The following is an 18,772-nucleotide window of genomic DNA, read 5'->3' on the forward strand; positions in this document are numbered from 1 at the left end:
GTGTGTCGATGGACAGAGAACCCTAACAGACGGCTCTCTGGTGCGGCGCAATCTGGCGGTGTTTTTGTAGCTCGCCCAGAGCTTTGGTCACAAAACTCTCCATAGCGCGCGTCCCCGGCTCCCAGCCAACAGTGACGCTAACCGAAAATATACTAGCGTCAAATCCAGTGACTTCACCTAAAATCTTTCGCCTTGATCGCTCGCTTTGCTTCTTTTCTTTCTTTTTCCTTTCATCACATGTCTTTCTTTATAGACAACCATTAGAGTCTCGGACCGAACGGATCAGTGTTTGCTTCCGTGCTCAAGGTTGTCTTAGAACAACTTGTCAGTTTCTCAATTAGTCAGCCCTGCTTTCCGACATCAGGGCCCAGACTGCAAGGAAATTGTCACATCCCTCTCTATCTTGGCAACGCAATGTGGGAAAAACACTTGTCTTAGGATTGCTCTATGCCAACACTATATACAAAGAGTCGCCCCGTCATCTAGGTTGATAATCCGGGAACGTCGCTACGGCTTCACTCCCAGGTTCCACGGCGCTCATTTAACTTTCTAGCCCTCGTTGCTTTAGTTTCAGCTTGAGCAAGCTAGGCTTGGGACAGCTGGGGGTCTTTGCGTCTTCTCCCCGTTCCTTGTAGAAAGCATTGCAACATTCGTATAGTGCATTCACCTGAGCCTGGCACTTCTCTTCCTTATAGGAGTTCTTGGTTAAACAGTCTTTCGAGCGGTTAGCTTGGTCTATGTCGCAATGGGACGGGACCTTCTCACCTTGTATAGCACACTGGCTGTCGATTAACACAGGAATTGGAATGTAAGAGGGAATCGCAGACAGGGACAACCTACCGCTCTGGGATGACAGGGAGGATCATACGCCAAATCATGTTTGAGGTTATCCTAGGGGGTTCGATTCGTCAGCAACAGGGCTGGTAACCGTACTAGGTAGTGTTCATCTCGTACCATGACGCAGAGATTGGTATTCCCTGGCAGTGTCAGTGGATTCTGCACAGGCCAAATCTAAGAAAGAAAGGAAATCTATTATTAATTCCCGAGCCTGGTCAACTTTTCAACCTTGATCTAGGAGACTTCACTATCAGATCTGCGATCGCCGCCCGCCTCATTCACCATTGCCGTCATCGTCGCTGCGCCGCAAAATAGATTTTCCGAGGGTCCTCCGCTGCCGGTGGGGTGTACTGGCAGCTGCCTTCAACATCGCGATTATATCTCACTCATTCACGCCTTCCCTCTTTCTTCACCTCAAACTTCTTCCTCCATAACCTCTGATTTTTCCCCCCTGCCTCACCTGTAAGTATTCGCCCTGCAGTAGCTTATCCAGGTCCCATTTTCTCCACAGAAATTGACCATGACTTTCGTTCAGGAAGCGCTATTCTCACTTGCCACCCCGCCTCTGACAACCCGTTCCTCTCCTCATCCTCCAAATTCAGTTTCGCCGAGAGAAATGGCCGATTCCGGAGCTGCAGGACAGGGAGAAGGGGCCCCAGCGCCCGTGGAGCACCTGAATATCAAGGTCACGGACAACCATAACGAAGTTTTTTTCAAGATCAAGCGCACCACGCAGCTGAAGAAGCTCATGGATGCCTTCTGCGAGCGCCAGGGAAAACAGCCGTCCACGGTCCGTTTCCTGTTCGATGGAACGCGAGTACGTCCTGAGGACACGCCTGAAACGGTACGTTATTCTCTTTTGTTGTTCAGACTTGTGGGTTGCGGCATGCGCACAGATTTCCTGCAGCATGGTGCACTCCCACTGCTTAATTATCTCTTTGGGGCTTAGTCATTTTACGTATGGAATGCTAACAGTTAAATAATTGCAGCTCGACATGGCCGACGGAGACACTCTCGAGGTGCATCAAGAACAGATCGGAGGCTGAGGGGGGACTTTCTGAAGCGTCGGTGGATTTTTTCAGACAGCGATGAGAAGTTGGCTTATCGGTTTCCGAACCATGACTAGCGAGGATGCGGTTGGTTCTCTCTTGAGACCACCATCCTTCCTAATGTTATCATGAATAAACGAAATGCAATGGGATAGGGTCATTCTGGGCAGTCTCTCTTGGTTTTCACATTGAGATACATAGGCGCGGATGGAGTGCAAACTATGGTGGAATCAAGCTAAGACTAAGACAGTTCAGGCATTAACATAAAGTGCTAATTTTTTACTCTCTTCATATTGTGCCTCGTTTTTTGTCTGCTCTAAAGTAACTGACAGCTCATGACCAGCTGTTTCGCATAGTACAAAATACTACATGCTAAACTTCTGGGCAAGTAGATGCCACTTCTGAGAACACCTGTACATGTGCATCTCCTGCATGTAGCTGAGAAGAGTTTGATTGGCCATTAACCCGTTTAATTCCTGCAAGGGTAAGGTTTTTTTTTTCGTGGATTTCTTCCTCTTTGTACTGTACATTAATCGACCACAGCATCCGACTTCTGTCATACCTGTAACGCATCTATCTATATATAGAAAGTACAAACGACCAATCAGAAATCATGTCTAAATCTTTAAGCCATATAGCCATAGAAGAGCAGATCCTCGTAAAGGGTGACGGGGTAATCGGAAGAGGCATAGACGCAGAGAGAGAGAGAAAAGGATTATCGAGAATCTATACGAGATAGAAGAGGCGGAAGAAGAGGGATGCCGGAGGATTTTAGTCATTCCAGATAGCAGCCTTTGCTCGCTCCTCTTCCTCCCTGGCTCTTGCCTCCTCTTCCTTAGCACGATTGCGCCGTTTGATTTCATTCTCCTTCATCGCGCGGTCGTATGCGCGCTGCTCCTCTGTCCGCTTCGGGGCCCGAATGCCCAGAGCTCCGGCAATCATCCTGCTCGCTACAGCAGTTTGTTTCTCGGGTCTTCGCTGCGGTTCTGAGGGTCGTCTGGAAGATGAGGTTGCGGATGGGCTCGAGCCGTAGCTATAGGCAAGCCATGGCTGCGTTTTCTGAACGTCTTCCTGTGGAGATATCGGTGTTGGCGGAGGTGCTAGTGGTCCCTCTGACGTGTTTGTCGTTGACGGGGTGATAGCAGCGCTCGTCGTCGCTGCTTCCTCTCTCTCTGTCTCCGAGCCGGAGGAAAGCTCATCTTCCCACGAATCGGCCACTTTCTCCTTCTTGGCCTTCGATTTCGTGGCTGTCTGCTTGACGTTCAGTCGGGGACGAGTCGGTTGTGGTCCCTTATTGCTAATTGACAGATCTTCCAAGGACTCCTCAAGACTGGCTGCAGAAAGAATAACGTCTCTGGGTTAGAAAGCTTTGCTCCAATTGGAAATTAATTGGCACGAACAAGAGGCGGGATCGACGGACCTTTTGATTCCTGAGAGATATCCGAATCCATGCTAAACTAGAGGCGACGTAGCACAAGACGAATTATTCCCTAACTATGCCAGCTGCATGCATGCAATGGTGAAGTATATATAGAGCTGTATAGACTATAGCGTCACGCAGGGCAAGCGGGCAGTGGGCTGTCACAGCGCAGCCTAACCCCGCTTTTTCCGGGATTTCGACTTTGGTCGCGACCGGTGGCTGTGCCTAGCCTAGAAGGGCAAGACCACTTCCTGTAATTGACCTCGGGCCTAGTGCCACTCCGTACAGAGTACTCTGTATGGAGTACGGAGATCTCTCGGTGGGTTAGATAGTCCTGAATTAATCTCAGCGGTCTGCTCTGGTTGCATGCAGGAGGAGAAGAATCGTTCAAATAGCTCATGATGAGTTGGCCGCTTATCCGTCGGTCCCATCCGCTGTTACCAAGGTACGGATCTCCAGTCCAAGCCCATGTGTGGTTTTCCAGAATCCAAAGGGAAGTTACTCCCGACTTGATCATCAAGAGGCTGTCAGTCATACGAAATGGATGCTGTTGCCCTTGTCTTCGGTTCCGTGACTTAGGCCACGTGAAGGCTCCAAACCCTCTCGTCTCGAACTGGGGCGTGATCCTCGGAAAGCCGCCGATGATGTAAGTAGCTGCCTCTCCGAGACCGGCGCCTGCTTACGAGACGCGCGCCTTCCCCCGGGGCTTTCGCAGCTGATAGGTTAGCTTCGGCGCTCAACACATGCAGCGAACGGCCTGTCGGCTACTTCGAGATGGTTATATCCCGCGCATTCTTCAGGCTCCAAGTCTCTTCTGTAAATATCTCTCTGAGTTAGAGTTATTAATTGCATGTGCTGTGCATGCATATGATTGAAATTGCACCTAAATACCCTGTTGTTGCATCGTGTCTATTTCTGAACGCTTTATAGACTATTCGGAGCATTGCCGGTAGCAAGCTGCTTCCCCTCCTGTCTGTATTATTCCTCGGCTCAAGGCTAGCACTCAACAATGAGTGCACGCACATTGTCAACACGGCTCTCAAGGGCCAAACTTGTAGCTTCGCCTTTTCGACGACCAGGAAAAAATCCAGACTTTCGATTTTCTACTTCGTCAAAAGCCCTCAGCTACGCGGACACTTTGCCGAATCTTAAGATTGGAGCTCATACCAAGGTTCTGTACCAAGGTTTTACTGGTAAGAAAGGACAAGAATTGTTCCATCAGACATCTGATATGTTTTCGTGACGTCTCTGGCGTTCAATGCTAAAGGTTGGGATTAAATAGGGCGTCAGGTACTTCTGCGCAACTTGTCGCAAGGAATTGGATGCTAATGTCTTATTTAAAAGGCGACCGCGAATGCCAAGGAGTCCTTGGAATGGGGTACCAAAGTTGTCGGGGGAGTCAAGCCTGGTGTAGAAGGCGAGCATCTTGGTTTGCCTATATTCCCATCGGTGAGAGCAGTACGTATTGATCGGCCTACTCAGAAGCTTGTCAAACGTTCACAGACCAATAACATCGTCGTCAGGCCAAAGAGCAAACAAACCCTGATGCTTCTGCCATCTATGTCCCGGGAAATCAGACTGCAAAAGCAATAGAAGAAGCGCTGGAGGCAGAAATCCCCCTTGTGGTGGCTGTTGCAGAACATGTCCCCCTCCACGACATGCTCCGAGTCAGACTCCCATTCCTTTCATGTACTCCCTGCCATCCATACTAATTGCACTGTAGATTCACTCCATGCTCCAAACCCAGTCAAAGACCAGGCTGGTGGGTGCAAACTGCCCAGGGATCATATCCGCAGTTGGAAAGTGTCGTATAGGGTTCCAGCCTCTGCCTTGTTTCTCGCCTGGTAAAGTAGGCATCGTAGCCAAGTCGGGGACGCTGAGTTACGAGACGGTCGCTTCGACAACGAGGGCTGGTTTGGGTCAAAGTCTATGCATCAGTATGGGAGGGGATGTTCTGGCGGGGACGACGTTTGTGGATGCTTTGAAGATTTTCGAACATGATCCGGACACAGAAGGTATCATCATCGTAGGAGAAGTTGGGGGCACGGCCGAAATCGACGCGGCCGAATGGATCAAGGACTACCGGAGAAGAACTCCGGATCCGAAGTAAGCAGATCTGACCGCACATAATTCCCATTCTTCGCCCTGCTAACATGTCACAGACCGATCATGGCATTGGTTGGCGGCTTAGAAGCACCTCCAGGCCGCATTATGGGACACGCTGGAGCGTGGGCAGCACCGGGGGAACCTGACGCAAGAGCTAAGTATAAGGCGCTTGAAGATGCCGGGGCAGTCATGGTGAGCCACCCTGAGAAATTTGGCGATGGGATGAAGACGCTCCTGAACGACAGACGAAGCCGTCTCCAGACTGGTGTAAGTTTCCTCTGGCCCTTTCGAGTGACGACAAACTAATCCAGAATTGTAGACGACATCGAAAGGGGCAAGCCAGCAGAGGGGTTTCCACACGGTAAGACGCGCTTCTCTCCAGAAGGGGCCCGTCTCTGTAGATTCAATGCAGCGTCGCTCCATCTACATTAAACAACACCAGGCCTTTGATATGCTTGAGGCGAATTCAGTTGCTACACGCGAGCGCCCAGCTTCTCCTGATGACTTTTTCCTGTCAATCTCGGTGGATAGAACATCATTCTCCCCTTGCATCACTGCTTCTACTTCAGCAGAAGCTCATGGGCCGACGAGTTCATCTCAAAAAATCCCCTTCAACTATGCAAATCCGGAATTTTTGCGGGACGACTCTATTCAGGTGGCTCTCGCAACCTACCTGGGATTGTCGGAGGCAAGTCACAAGGAATTGGGGCGGTTCATTCAGAAACTGTGGCATATTTTCCAGACCAAAGAAGCATTTCTCCTAGAAACACGAGCTTCTCTCTCGTCCGAAGGAACTATAGAAGTGCACGGTGCGAGGTTCGGTTTTGACGACGCTGCTTTCAGAAGCTCTGGCCGTCAAGAAGACGTCCATCGGTTACGGGACACGACGGAAGAAGTTCCAGAGGAGGTTGAAGCGGAAAAGCACGGAATTATCTATGTCAAGTATGGTCCCGATTCCTGAATGACTATGACATGGCATTTTATTGACCACGATCCTTTCAGACTCCAAGGAGAAGGGAGCATTGGAACCCTTGGTAAGTTACTCCAGCGTGTCTAAGGTAACAGCATAAGAGAAAACTGACAACACCAGTCAATGGTGCCGGTCTTGCCATGAATACCGTGGATGCCCTCACCATGAAAGGGGGCCACTGTGCCAATTTCCTCGACACAGGAGGCAAGGCGACTTCGGAGACTGTCAAGGCCTCTTTCCGCATTGTATGCTCTGATCCGCGCGTCAGGGCGATTTTTGTCAACATTTTCGGTGGCTTGACGAGATGCGACATGATCGCGGAGGGAATCATCATGGCATTCCGCGACCTGGATATGAAGGTCCCAGTCGTAGTCAGATTGCGAGGCACGAATGAAGCAATTGGTCAGAAGATGGTAAGTAATCTCCTCTGTTGTTGCTTCTTCACTATGCTCATCAATTGCTTCTTCTTCTAGATTGCCGACAGTGGCCTTCCTCTTCACGCCTTTGACAGCTTTGAAGATGCTGCTGAGAAAGTTATCAGCCTTGCGAGGGGAGCTTGAGGCGTGAGACTGCCCATTATTCAGACACTCATATGGAACCGCTGCATCGATGTAGATTACCTAGCACAGGTTTTTGACTTATTTTCCGTACAGCATTTTGGCAGATTGTGTAAAGTTGCCAATCTTTTTGGTATCCTCGAGATAGTGAGCTATTCCATCTATATTCAGATCTCTCAAAAGTGATGACCTTGCAGGCTTACGACAACTGTCAATGATCCCCACAGCACGTAGGTGGACTGTCAGGGCTCTAGTCAATGTCATTCACATGACTGGACTGCTGAATTCACCCTTGTTAGCAACGTAAAGATCATAACATCAGTATCCCTGTCAACAGAACCTGGGGCCCTAGTTAATCAGTTAACGCTCCGAACTCCCTACCTTCTCTTTCGCGCTGGGGGTCCCAGTCGAGACGCACAGTCGTCAGTAAAATACCTGCCCGCCAGTTGCATAGGCGGGAGTTTTCGTAGCACACCTTGTTCAGCTAAAGGCTGGGGGGTGTGAGCTTTTTTACGACTCCATCTGATGTGGTTGTACTGTACGGAGTATGTGATGAGAACTCCAGATGATTCGGAGCTCGGCAGTCAATACGCACGTAACAATGTCTAGCTCGCTTCTCGGGATTTCTTTTCATTCTTCGCTTCTCGGGATTTCTTTTCATTCTTCGTTTCTTCTTGCAGGCATCAACTAATCATATTTTTATTTCCATCTCAGGCAGAAACAATTAGAGATATTTGCCGAGGTAAGTTCCTCCGTCGGTCCGTGGTTCTGTTGAGTCCTCAACAGGCTGTCCTTGGCCTCCGCCAATCATCGGCATCCCGCAATGCGAACACATGGCTGCAAATCCCAACGGAAAGGGCCGAAGCCTTATCTTCATTACTCAGCATAAGCATGCGCATTATGCTATTATTGCCATCACGGTGATCCACCTGCCTGATCTTGTCCATTGCTATACACCGGCAGGCCCTTGCCGCCAGAACGATAATGCTCGGCGTGCGCTCGCTACCCACCCGAACCCGTATCAATTCCTTCCATACGGTCCCCACCATTACACCTGCGACTAGAATTGTCCCTGATCGAGAGCTTTGGGTTTCGACTACAAAAGCTCAACGCCCCGCATTGCGGCGGACCGGGCTGGCCTTGTCGCGGGCTTCAGGCAGGCGGACATCGTACAGGTTCTACTCAACAGGTAAGTTACCAGTCAATCCAATCGTCTCTTCGCCTGCATGCTGTTCAGCGCAATGCGATGCGATGTGCTGATGGTACCGATTGATCACCAGAAGCTACAAGTGCTGCCTCTTCTCAGCCCCCCAAGCCTCCCTCGCGACTCCGGCGTGTGTTGGGATTCACGTCTCTAGTGGTTATTGCATATCTTGCGGGGTTCGCGGTCTTTCCCTTGAGAACCACTGCTCGAACCATGGCGGGCGTACCAACCGATGCGGAGACCCTCCAGCTCTACGAGCCAGTCGACGAGCGCTCTCGTGAGATCGACAACCATATCAAGACACATCCGCTCGCGGAGAAGTTGCGCGCCGACCCGGCCTACACGGAGTCGCGCCCTCACTTGAAGATCCCCGAAGAATTTCGCAGTCGAAACCTCACTGGCGGTACCCTCGCCGGGCCAAACCGGATTGTCGTCCCACCGTATGTGTGGTCTCAAAAGTCCGGGAGGGACATGGTTTCCATCTTCTACCTGGGCTCTGACGTCTGTGGTCATCCGGGGATCGTTCACGGAGGCTTGTTGGCGACCATCCTCGATGAGGGGCTGGCCCGATGCTGTTTCCCCGTGCTGCCCAATGGGATTGGCGTCACTGCGAACCTGAATATCGACTACAGAAAACCCGTGCCAGCGGATACATATGCCGTCTTGAGGGCCTCGACTGTGAAAGTGGAGGGCCGAAAAGCGTGGGTTGAGGGACGGATCGAAACCCTTCCTGAGGGCGACGAGGAGCCTGTGGTTCTTGTCGAAGCGAAGGGATTGTTCGTAGAGCCCAAGTATGCAAAGGTCAGTATCGTTGCCCTTGAAGGATTCGAGTAATTCTTCCATAGAGGATTTTGCTGACATTTTGTCATTCTACCGCTGCAGAACTTGCCTGATCTTTACAAGGCGACGTAAACTACTGTTTTCATTGTCAGCGACGTTTAGAATACACGCGCTCGAGTTTTCTCTTTGAACGTTCATATATTTAGATTCAGACTCGTAGCATCGAGAGGCACTTGACTATTGCATGGAACAGATCGCATTTGATGTATAATTTCTTGTCATAGATCCAGAATGTTTTTTTTTCGGTAAATAGATGATCGAATGTGATTCTAGATGTGACATTGGTTCTCAGACAAAAGCTCCTGAGAGTCAGTATGACTTTCCGGTTTATCACTTTCGTTCGATACTTGGGTTTAGAGACCAACAGAGGCGAAAATATGCAATCCTCTCAAAGAGCACGTCTTCTTTAAATATTGTGGCATAAGGAGATAAGTAGGTTGAATGAAGCCAAGCAAAATGTGTATTGCATTTATTATTATTTTTTTTTAAAAATCATGCTGTTAATCTACGGAGTATAAATCACTGATATCTGCACGGAGATGCTGTCCAGCGTCGGACGGAGATGTGGAGTTGGCGCGGGATGACGGTGCCGCCAACCAATGCGACAACCATCGACCATCGATCCGTCCACCGGCAGCTCCCAAGCTCCGACATCCAGCGTTGCCAGCACCCCCCGGTTTCTCTGCCTCATGCCCGCTTCCTCGAGCGTGGCAGCAGGTCTGTTTCCATAATTGACCTTCGCTTTCTTCGATACCTACGAGATCGCCGGGCAAGATGTCCAAGAACACCAAGTACCTGTTCCTCTCGCTCCCCACCTCCATCACACCGTCACACCACCGCGATGACGCCCTCGACGCTATCACGGCCACTGTCTCGCCGGAAAATGGCACAGTCTCGTCCTTTCCGATCCCAGAATTCAAGATCGGGACGCTAGACGCTCTGGTGCAGCAGGCGGAGGAGTTGGGGAAACTCGAGTCCATGTGCCAGAGTGTCGTCGGGAAAGTGGGCGATGCGCTGAAGGGAATCCTGGAGGGTGATGAAGCACAGATTGAGAAGATGAAGACGGTCAATGACAGTATGTTCTTTTTTATCTCTATCTCAATTGCGGAGCTGCATTGCTGTCTAGAACGTACACCAGGGGCTCGTGCTTGGCTGACATACGCATTGAATAGAACCCGTCGACCAGTATTTGCGGACATTCTCCTGGAACAAAGTCAAATACCGTGCAGACAAACCGATCGGGGAACTGATAGATCTTCTACAGAAGGTGCGCCAGTGCCTTTTCATGGTTATACCATTGAAATTACACAACTAATCTGAGAGCTGGAACCTTGTAGGAAGCCGCTAGCATTGACAATGATGTCCGGAGCAAGTACTCCCAATACAACCAGGTGAAGAACACGCTAGCAACATTACAGCGAAAGCAGACGTAGGTGACACTTGGAGAAAACTGGCCATTTCAACGACTCTCCGCTGACTCCTGTTGATCGCCAGGGGAAACCTCGCTACGAAATCTCTTGCATCCGTTGTCAATCCCAACCAGCTCGTTCAAGATTCAGAGTACCTTGAAACTCATCTGGTCGCGGTTCCCTCACAACAGACCAAGGATTTCCTGAAATCCTACGAAACGATATCACCTATGGTTGTCCCTCGCTCTGCCACGCTGGTCGCTTCGGATGATGAATTCACCCTGTACGCCGTGACGACATTCAAGAAACACAGCCAAGAGTTTATTATCAAGGCCAGAGAAAACAAATGGGTACCGCGCGACTTCAAGTATGTGGAAGGCGGTCGGGAACAAGAGGCCAAGGAAGTGGAACGGGTTGGTAGTGATGAACGGAGGCTGTGGGGTGAAACGCTACGACTGGGCAGAACGGGCTGGAGCGAAGCCGTCATGATCTGGATCCATGTGCTTGTGCTGAGAGTTTTCGTCGAAACCGTACTCAGATACGGGTTACCTCTGGACTTTGTCGCTGCAATCGTTCGGGTACGTCTGCCGAGTCAACATCCTATCTATATATTAACTGACAATTTTTTTTTAGACAACACCAAAACAGGCTGCAAGGGCCAAACGGAATCTCGACCAGAAATACTCCTATCTCGCCGGGAACGCATTCGGACGCGACAAGAAGGGTCGCGTCAAGAAGGATGATCCTAGCGACGTGCATGTGGCGGGTGAAGCTGGCGGTGCAGAGTACACCGCTTTTGTGTATTACGAGCTCGAGTTTGACTGATTATGGTGCAAAAGAAAAGAAATATCATCATCATGAAATATATGGGTGGTATGACGATCTGGCATGGAAGCAAGTCTTCTTGATTTCTCTAGCTGCACTTGAGGTATCTTGCTTGGATAGATAATACCTGCTTTTTGGATGAGTGTAGCGTTTATACATATCATTATTTCGTCTCTCGTGATCCTCCGTGATGCGCATATACAGAGGCACTGACCTAACCGAATGAATCTATCCTATTTACATGAAAACCGCTCTATATTTTTTGTCTTCGAAGATTTCTTTAGTTTTTCTTCGGCGGGAGGTAGCCCTTCTCATCGAGGTAGGCGATAATCTGAGCAACAGCCTCCTTGACGGACACCTCGTGGTTCTTGATGTGGATCTCCGGGTTCAAGGGCGGCTCGTAGGGAGCGCTGATACCGGTGAATTCCTTGATGATGCCCTCGCGCGCCTTCTTGTACAGGCCCTTGGGGTCGCGCGCCTCAGCGACCTCGACGGGGACGTCGACGAAGACTTCGACAAAGGGCAAGCCGGTGGGCTCGCCGGGGGTGGGCGCCTCGTGCAGCCGGCGCGCCGTGTCCCGATCAGCCCGGTACGGCGAGATGAAGGAGGTGATGGCGATGCAGGCGCTGTCGGCGAACAGCTTGGCCACCTCGGCGATGCGCCGGATGTTCTCGTTGCGGTCCTTCTCGCTGAAGCCCAGGTCCTTGTTCAGCCCGAACCGGATGTTGTCGCCGTCCAGCCGGTACGCGGCCACGCCGCGCTCGCGCAGCAGCTGGTGCTCCAGCTCGACCGCGATGGTCGACTTGCCCGACGCCGAGAGGCCGGTCAGCCAGATGGTGAGGCCCTGCTGCCCGCGGAGGCTGGCGCGCTCCGCGCGGGTGACAGCGGCGGCATGGTAGGTGATGTTTCTAGAACGAAAGACGAGAAAAAAGAAAGTATTAGCTGGTTTGTTGGTACTGAGCTTATATGTGTGCGGGAAGAATTGAAGTGAAACAGACAGGTCAATGCAGGCCTGAAAAGGAAAGTTCATGAATGCGGGGAGGGAAGGAAAGGAGAGAGGGGTACACACGTAGCCATTTTTTGTCTTTCTTATTCTCTTGTTTCCCCTCTGATCAATTAACACTCAATCTGCATATACACTTTATTCTTCTTCAAAGAGGGTCAACAATAAGAATCTAGTGGGTATCAAAATGAAGTTGAACTTGGAATTCGCAGTAATTCAAAAAGGCAAAGAAAAAAAAAAAGGCTCCCAGCGGAGCGGAGGAGGGGCCGACCACCGGAGGAGAGTGGAGCCGCTCTCCCGCACTGCCCGAAGACAAGGACGCGTGTATCTGACGTTTCGATACTACGTTCCTGGCAAGTTGGCCCAATGAGGTTGATATCTGATATCACAGGAGAAGGCCGTTGTCTTGGCGGAGTTGCATATGAAACGAGTTGACCGCTAATTATTGCACTGCGAAGGGAGGATAGCTGTATCAGATCGATGTCTGCATTACCTGGTTGGCACAATTATCAGCATAGGAAAGGGGAATGAGAATTAACTGGTATATTAGTAATTATTTAGTTACTTGACTGCATATATACTAAGGCTGTACAAAACTCTCTAGCGCACCGCCCAAGGTCCAAAACAGGCAATGCAATTTACTGGATCAAGACAACGAAAAATGTCGACAGTCAACTCGGTCAACTGTGATTGGCAATGCTAGAGTCTTGAGCTATGAAGGCATAGAGCGATGAAAGAGATGCCATGGTCGCTTCTGGATCTCAGCGACGTTCCAAGCATAAAAAAGCCCGACGCCTGGGAAAACCGCTGAGTAAAGGCTACGAACTCGAGATGAACAGGATGAATGTGAAGACATAGACTGAAGAATGATTGTTCTGTATTTCAATCCTGATTATCCATCAAGGAACTGTTAGACAGTTTATATCCTTTAGACAGGGTCAGGACCATACACAACGAGGCAGGCAATCTTAATAGAATTTGTGAGACGGTTATTCAACCACCTTTTTGTTGCGAGACATTATTTGAACATGGTTGCAGATCAAACTGTAAATTATGAATATGACTAGTAGCGTACTGCTGCAGCCATCCTCAGAATGCCTCTTGGGAGATACGAAGAGAAGACGAGGTTTCGTGCTTGGGCAATGTTCTGACCAAGGCAGGTGCAAGGGCTGAGCGCGTCGACCGAACAACAAACGCGCGTAGTCTGTCCCAGAGACTTGACAAACGGCCATCATCCCGACGCCCAGAGCAGCCTAAACTCGACTTACGTCGTCTAACCTCCCGACTCATAATCTGGTACCGATTCACCGTTCATGGTTATATCAGTCAATACTTGAATTGGATCCTGAGCTCTATAGCGAGATCTCGTTGGTGGTTAGTAGCGCAGTGGCCAACAGCTTTCCAGGCCACTTGCTACAAATGGCGGACGATGGATCAAAGACAGCATCTGGCGCCTGCGCTCACTGTCAGAGACCAACAGTGATCAGATGCACCGGATGCCTTGACGCCCCAGTTTACGACAAATGCGTCTCGAAGCCTACATTCTTCTGTGGTCCAGTATGCCAGAAGCTGATTGGGGCCAACACAAGTCAGCGTGTAGAAAGCTTCAAGCTCGCAAGACTCTTGGGAGAGCCGCTCTGCTTCTCCAAGCCATCATGTACCGGATTCGATTGCATGCGTCGCCATTATTGTTCAAGTCGGTCCGCAGCGAAGGTTCGATTATATATCTCCACGGATTTCAGTTCGATGGATTGGACCCTCAACGACATTTGAATCCCTTTCCGGTTTCTTTGGACGGCGATCGAAGCCTCTTCGAGGCAGTTTTGGTGTACATGGGGTGTACGGAGGCCATGATGTACCTTCATAGCTTTGCTAAGGAGCTTTTGGCTGGTAAGCCTACTTCATCGTCCATATTCGCTCCCGAACTGGATACTTACCTATTGATTTGACAGGCCTTTGTTCCAAGATTGAAGAAGTCAACGTCATCATGATTAACCCGAACTTCGAATCTCCCATATCCTTCCAAACGGACTCCAAATCGATCCACCAGACGCGTTCCACAATCTCTACAGGGTCACACTCAAGAATGGAGAGATATGGGCAGTGGACACAACCGGGGCGCAATATGGGTATGCGGATCCTCTATGTTCCTGGCGTGACTTCGAGCAACACCGGTCGGGCAAAATCAACAGAGAATACGAGTTCGGCTACATTCGTCGCGAGGTCTACCAATCACTCGAAATGTACCCTGTGAGACACTTTTTGGCCCAGAAGATTGAGAAACAGGAGCTTGCCAAAGCGCTTGAAGAGAATATTCCTGCATTGGCTCGGGAGCATGGAGGCAAGTTGAACGCTATATTGAAAGGTTCAGACGCTGCCTTCAAGCAAGCAAGAGATAGGTTCTTAGACCAGTTCGAGGACTATCTCGGGGCATCTATGACCAAGTTGTACGCTCCGGAGCAGATGGTGAGAAGGAACAAGGAGGTTGAGCGCCAGCTCTCCCAGAACATGGCGGACCCTGATAACCAGAAAAGATTGGACGGATTGATGAGGTTCCTGGTTTCTCAAGAAATTGATGACTCTTAACATCGTCCTCTCGGTCGCATTCGCCAAGGGCATCAACCACTGTGATGATGGAGTGTAGTGTGTCACGGGTGGAGCTAGCTACCTGTCATACAGGGAGAACTCAGGAAGTCTTCCATATGTTGCAGTGTCGTGAGACTGGGCGACTTCCTCAACTTGTCACATGCCCGTTGAATCTGCTCTTAAAACCACGAAAGCTTCGACATGTACTATTACTGCTGTCTTGTTTTAAATAGTAGATTGAATCTATACTAAATGGAGAGGTTACTCTCTATCACCTGTAATCAGACAATAAGACAAATCAGTGCTCCCTGATTGGACACAGTGTACGGAGTAGGCAAAGCCAAATATTGTTGTTCAAGATGTCTGACCTCCCACGACGGTCTCCCCTGCATTCTGGTGCAGCATGGTTGTACTCATAGGTACAGTACATGCATTTCAATGAAGAGAGACACAGTCGCATACTTCCAGACTCCATATGATCTTCCCGGTTTGTTTCCCATTTCTGTCATTTTTTCCCCTTTCATTCCGTACCACCTGTTTTTATTCGCGATCTCTGAAGACTGCATTGGCGGGCATTCAACACTGACGTGCGCAACCAACAGGTACTTGTCATTTCATTTCTGAAACCAGCTCGTGCTCGAGTCCTCCAGGGCTACTTTGATGGAACGCTCAAGATCCAGTTCACCAAGCTCTACGATTTCAACGTTCCGATTTACACCGATTTGATGAATTGCCTGCTCCGATGGGGATATGCGAATCCACATGGAAATACCACTCTGGGAACATCTCTTCCAGTGATCTCCGAGGATGCGGATGATGATGACACCTTTCATGGCAAAATGGACACGAATCAGCTGAACAAGATCTTCTTGCTCGTCCTGGTTTGTCTTCTACTCCTTCCTTTCCCTTGTCAACCTATCTTTCTACTTCTAATACCCTCTGACGCATATAGGGCAGGTTATATAGACAGATTATCTTTCTGATAGCGTTAATTACTTCAGTTTCATTCTAAAAGCCCGAATTTCACAGCATTTCCTGCCACAGAACTCCAATGACAGTCATTCTTGATCTACAATGGGTCTTTCATCCCGGGCAGTTTATATCGATACAATGGAAGTCTGTCAGTCTCTTTGTTGGAACAACAATGGATAAAGCTTGCATTACTGCACAGCAGCACAATAGGAGTTCAAAGAAACTTAGAAGAGGGAGTTTCTGGCGGCAATGCCCGACAAATAAAGTACTAATATGGCATCTTTCAATGATTTTCTGCAGGAACATGGGCTGTCATATGGGTATAATTCCGCAAACAGATGGAAATTTCCATATTGTTTGTCTTACTGGACCAAAAAACAGCTGCATCTCTAGCAGTGCAGCAGCATAATAATTCTTCTTCTTTCAAACCAGTCCCTTTCTAGTCACTCAACACTACCTACGCCAATTGCCTCGATTTACAAATACCACTTCCATCAGCTCTGTTACTCGTTTATCGACTTATATAACACAGTGTTCAGCTCAAGATATCATCTGACTGCTGAGAAAGCTGGGATTTGATTCTATCGTCGTCGTCCACGTTGTGTGTCCAGGCGTTCGTTCCCCACAGCATGCTAGGAGAGTGCAAGTATCCAGCTCCTCGCTGTATACTCGTCGTCATGAAGAAGTTTTGGGAGGCTCTTGTTGGGCTGGTGGCTAGACGAGGTAATACACCATTCTTTCTTTGTAGAATTCTTCTGACATCGGTTGACATGAGACAGGTTTTGCTGACAGGTTTCGTCGGAAAGCAGCACACCCTGCTGAAGATACAGCTGAAGCCCCAGTCCATGCAGCTAGCAGAACGATGAGTATTACAAACACGAGCGATCTATACGGGACGTTTTTAGTCAGCTCTCAGTGGAGCACTCTAATCCCAATTCCCTTTACCAGCGCTCGACGTGACGTTCCGCCTCCTGCACGCCCAGCACTCGTCTGGCCTGACGACTTGATACCGACGACGAGGCCTGCCTTCAAACGAGACAATTTTCTCCCTCCGTCTGAGGAGCAGGAACACCAGACAAACTCTCTTCCAACAGATGGGACCTGGGCATTGTTTGGATCGCAGGAGTTTGCATTGGTAGACGGGCATGCCCCACAGAGTCAGGACTCATCTACGGATAATCTTATCGATAAGCTGGTTGACTGTCCTCAAGGGCATCAGAAGCAGAAACCCAAAGTTTACCGACGCTGTCATTGGCATGAGTCTCTCACAGCGGAGGAGCACACTTTGGGCAAAATGGTCGGCTCGACGTATGTTCAGAAAACCGCTCGACGACACAGTCCGGTTTCTGAGAGAACTTCGTCGTCGAGCGCCTTGGCGAGTCTGATTCGGTCTGCTATGCTCTCGCGGACTACAATGGAGAGTCACGACAGTGAGGATAAGGACCGAGAACCGGGTCAGGCGGGAGACGGACGTGATGGAAATGAGGTAGCTGTCGAGTCATGTTCACCTAGTTTGGGATTCGCCAAGATGAACTTCAGTGCTTATCGCAGCCCTTCTCACCCTGGCTGTCCTTCTCCTACTCGTCGCGTCAGTCAGTGGCTAATCGACACAGTGGCCGCAGCAGACGACTATATCGAGGCAGGTTCTTCTGGACATGCGAAGAAGAATCTTGTTCATCACACCGGTTCAACGAAGCAGGAGCGGCGCTCATCTCCTGAACATGATCTAACAGAGACCGAGGCAGTTACCGCACTTCCTGAGTGGAATGAAGATGAAGTGGCAGTTGAATCATGCACTCTTAGCTTGGAACATGCCTGGCGCAATCCTCTTGCCATGTGCACTGTGGTAGAGCCCTCTTACCCATATGTCTTTGCCCATCGTGTCCGTGCGTTTCATGGCAACTTTGCCTCCCAAATTGTGATGGACATGAGGGCCTCATTTGAAGCTGAGCGTGCTAAGCGTCGGTACTACGGCTACAGCGACGACGATGATGTCGACTGGCTATTTGGTTATCCTGGCAATGCTGCCGATCATCGGCTTGATGAGGCGAAGAGGCCACGGTTCTTACTTATCGCCGATTCTGACTATGGCTGTGACGAGGACGAGTCAGACATCGACGGATACGATTCTTGCCCCGATTTCATCGAGTATCACACCAGCAAATACATTGAGTTACTGCCTTGTCGTTCCTCTCAATCGTATCCGCATTCTTGTCCTGACGATTGGCTTGATGAATCAATCGAGGCAGGTGCTGAGTATTGACGAGAAGAGGACTGCAATGGGACAAGACAGACAAAACAGGGAAAGATGTATGCACAATTTTCTTCAGCAGCGAAGGCGATATCGGTCAATGTATAGAATGGAATTACCTTGGGGGTTAAAGTTATGTTTTTTTTTTGCAATGTCGATTCTTATCCACGACACGAAACCTTTTTGTCTGCGTGTTGCTGTTTGTTTCCAGACTTTCAGTCTTGGTTTGGTGTTTGGTTGGGTTGGGTTTGTTTTGATACTTTCTTGATGTAATGTGATATGATACCCCAGATGTGTTTGTTCTACTTGAAGAAGTTCAGATGCAAGCTATATAGTACTGTTATAATATGTTTGTATGTATAGTCCTGTGCTTTTACTTGACTACCAAAGTTTACACATTCCATGCACCGATAACCACAAGTAGACGTCTCCTTTCCATTATATATACTTTGCAGTAGTTCCCTTTGCTTTCCTTTGCATATGGTCCCAAACATATCACATCATACCAGTTCTTTTCCTATATAATTAATTAATAGGACCAACTTCTCAGTAAGTAAACCAGCTCAGCTGGCATAGCACAGCACCAACACAGACAGATACGCACGTGGGTTACCTAAGTATGTACTGTATGTACAGTACACACATGTAGGTAGTTTCACGTGCCTACTTGCTTAGGACTCGCTGATCATTCCCATTTTCATATTCTCCTGTCTTTGCATCATGGATTTTTCCTTTAAAAAAAT

The 18,772-nt window shown here is 49.4% G+C and overlaps 7 protein-coding genes across 7 annotated transcripts; 5 read left to right on the forward strand and 2 right to left on the reverse strand.

The window, feature by feature from the left end:
- Positions 1–1,357: 1,357 nt before the first annotated feature.
- Positions 1,358–1,883, forward strand: T310_3516 (Ubiquitin-like modifier SUMO; the record flags this gene model as incomplete). The annotated part of the gene is made up of 2 exons (XM_013473595.1): positions 1,358–1,681; positions 1,827–1,883. The coding sequence occupies 2 exons, from the start codon at positions 1,358–1,360 to the stop codon at positions 1,881–1,883; spliced, it is 381 nt and encodes a 126-aa protein (XP_013329049.1).
- Positions 1,884–2,657: 774 nt separating this feature from the next.
- Positions 2,658–3,337, reverse strand: T310_3517 (uncharacterized protein; the record flags this gene model as incomplete). Its single annotated transcript, XM_013473596.1, has 2 exons — positions 2,658–3,220; positions 3,307–3,337. 2 exons carry the CDS (start codon positions 3,335–3,337, stop codon positions 2,658–2,660), a joined length of 594 nt encoding a protein of 197 aa, XP_013329050.1.
- Positions 3,338–4,315: 978 nt separating this feature from the next.
- On the forward strand, positions 4,316–8,977 carry T310_3518 (Succinyl-CoA synthetase subunit alpha; the record flags this gene model as incomplete). Its single annotated transcript, XM_013473597.1, has 14 exons — positions 4,316–4,499; positions 4,589–4,596; positions 4,651–4,764; positions 4,830–4,995; positions 5,030–5,068; positions 5,121–5,412; positions 5,469–5,679; positions 5,732–6,354; positions 6,415–6,446; positions 6,503–6,795; positions 6,967–7,086; positions 7,658–7,681; positions 7,903–8,128; positions 8,220–8,977. 14 exons carry the CDS (start codon positions 4,316–4,318, stop codon positions 8,975–8,977), a joined length of 3,090 nt encoding a protein of 1,029 aa, XP_013329051.1.
- A 780-nt stretch (positions 8,978–9,757) lies between these two features.
- On the forward strand, positions 9,758–11,217 carry T310_3519 (H(+)-transporting two-sector ATPase; the record flags this gene model as incomplete). The annotated part of the gene is made up of 5 exons (XM_013473598.1): positions 9,758–10,058; positions 10,156–10,250; positions 10,321–10,412; positions 10,478–10,970; positions 11,026–11,217. 5 exons carry the CDS (start codon positions 9,758–9,760, stop codon positions 11,215–11,217), a joined length of 1,173 nt encoding a protein of 390 aa, XP_013329052.1.
- Positions 11,218–11,497: 280 nt separating this feature from the next.
- T310_3520 (Adenylyl-sulfate kinase) lies at positions 11,498–12,294 on the reverse strand (the record flags this gene model as incomplete). The annotated part of the gene is made up of 2 exons (XM_013473599.1): positions 11,498–12,125; positions 12,287–12,294. The coding sequence occupies 2 exons, from the start codon at positions 12,292–12,294 to the stop codon at positions 11,498–11,500; spliced, it is 636 nt and encodes a 211-aa protein (XP_013329053.1).
- A 1,485-nt stretch (positions 12,295–13,779) lies between these two features.
- On the forward strand, positions 13,780–14,806 carry T310_3521 (uncharacterized protein; the record flags this gene model as incomplete). The annotated part of the gene is made up of 2 exons (XM_013473600.1): positions 13,780–14,110; positions 14,325–14,806. 2 exons carry the CDS (start codon positions 13,780–13,782, stop codon positions 14,804–14,806), a joined length of 813 nt encoding a protein of 270 aa, XP_013329054.1.
- A 1,649-nt stretch (positions 14,807–16,455) lies between these two features.
- T310_3522 (uncharacterized protein) lies at positions 16,456–18,041 on the forward strand (the record flags this gene model as incomplete). Its single annotated transcript, XM_013473601.1, has 2 exons — positions 16,456–16,501; positions 16,558–18,041. 2 exons carry the CDS (start codon positions 16,456–16,458, stop codon positions 18,039–18,041), a joined length of 1,530 nt encoding a protein of 509 aa, XP_013329055.1.
- Between the last annotated feature and the right edge of the window lie 731 nt (positions 18,042–18,772).

Source organism: Rasamsonia emersonii (genome assembly GCF_000968595.1).
Source record: "Rasamsonia emersonii CBS 393.64 chromosome Unknown ctg1118621760072, whole genome shotgun sequence".
Taxonomy (NCBI): Eukaryota; Fungi; Ascomycota; class Eurotiomycetes; order Eurotiales; family Trichocomaceae; genus Rasamsonia; species Rasamsonia emersonii.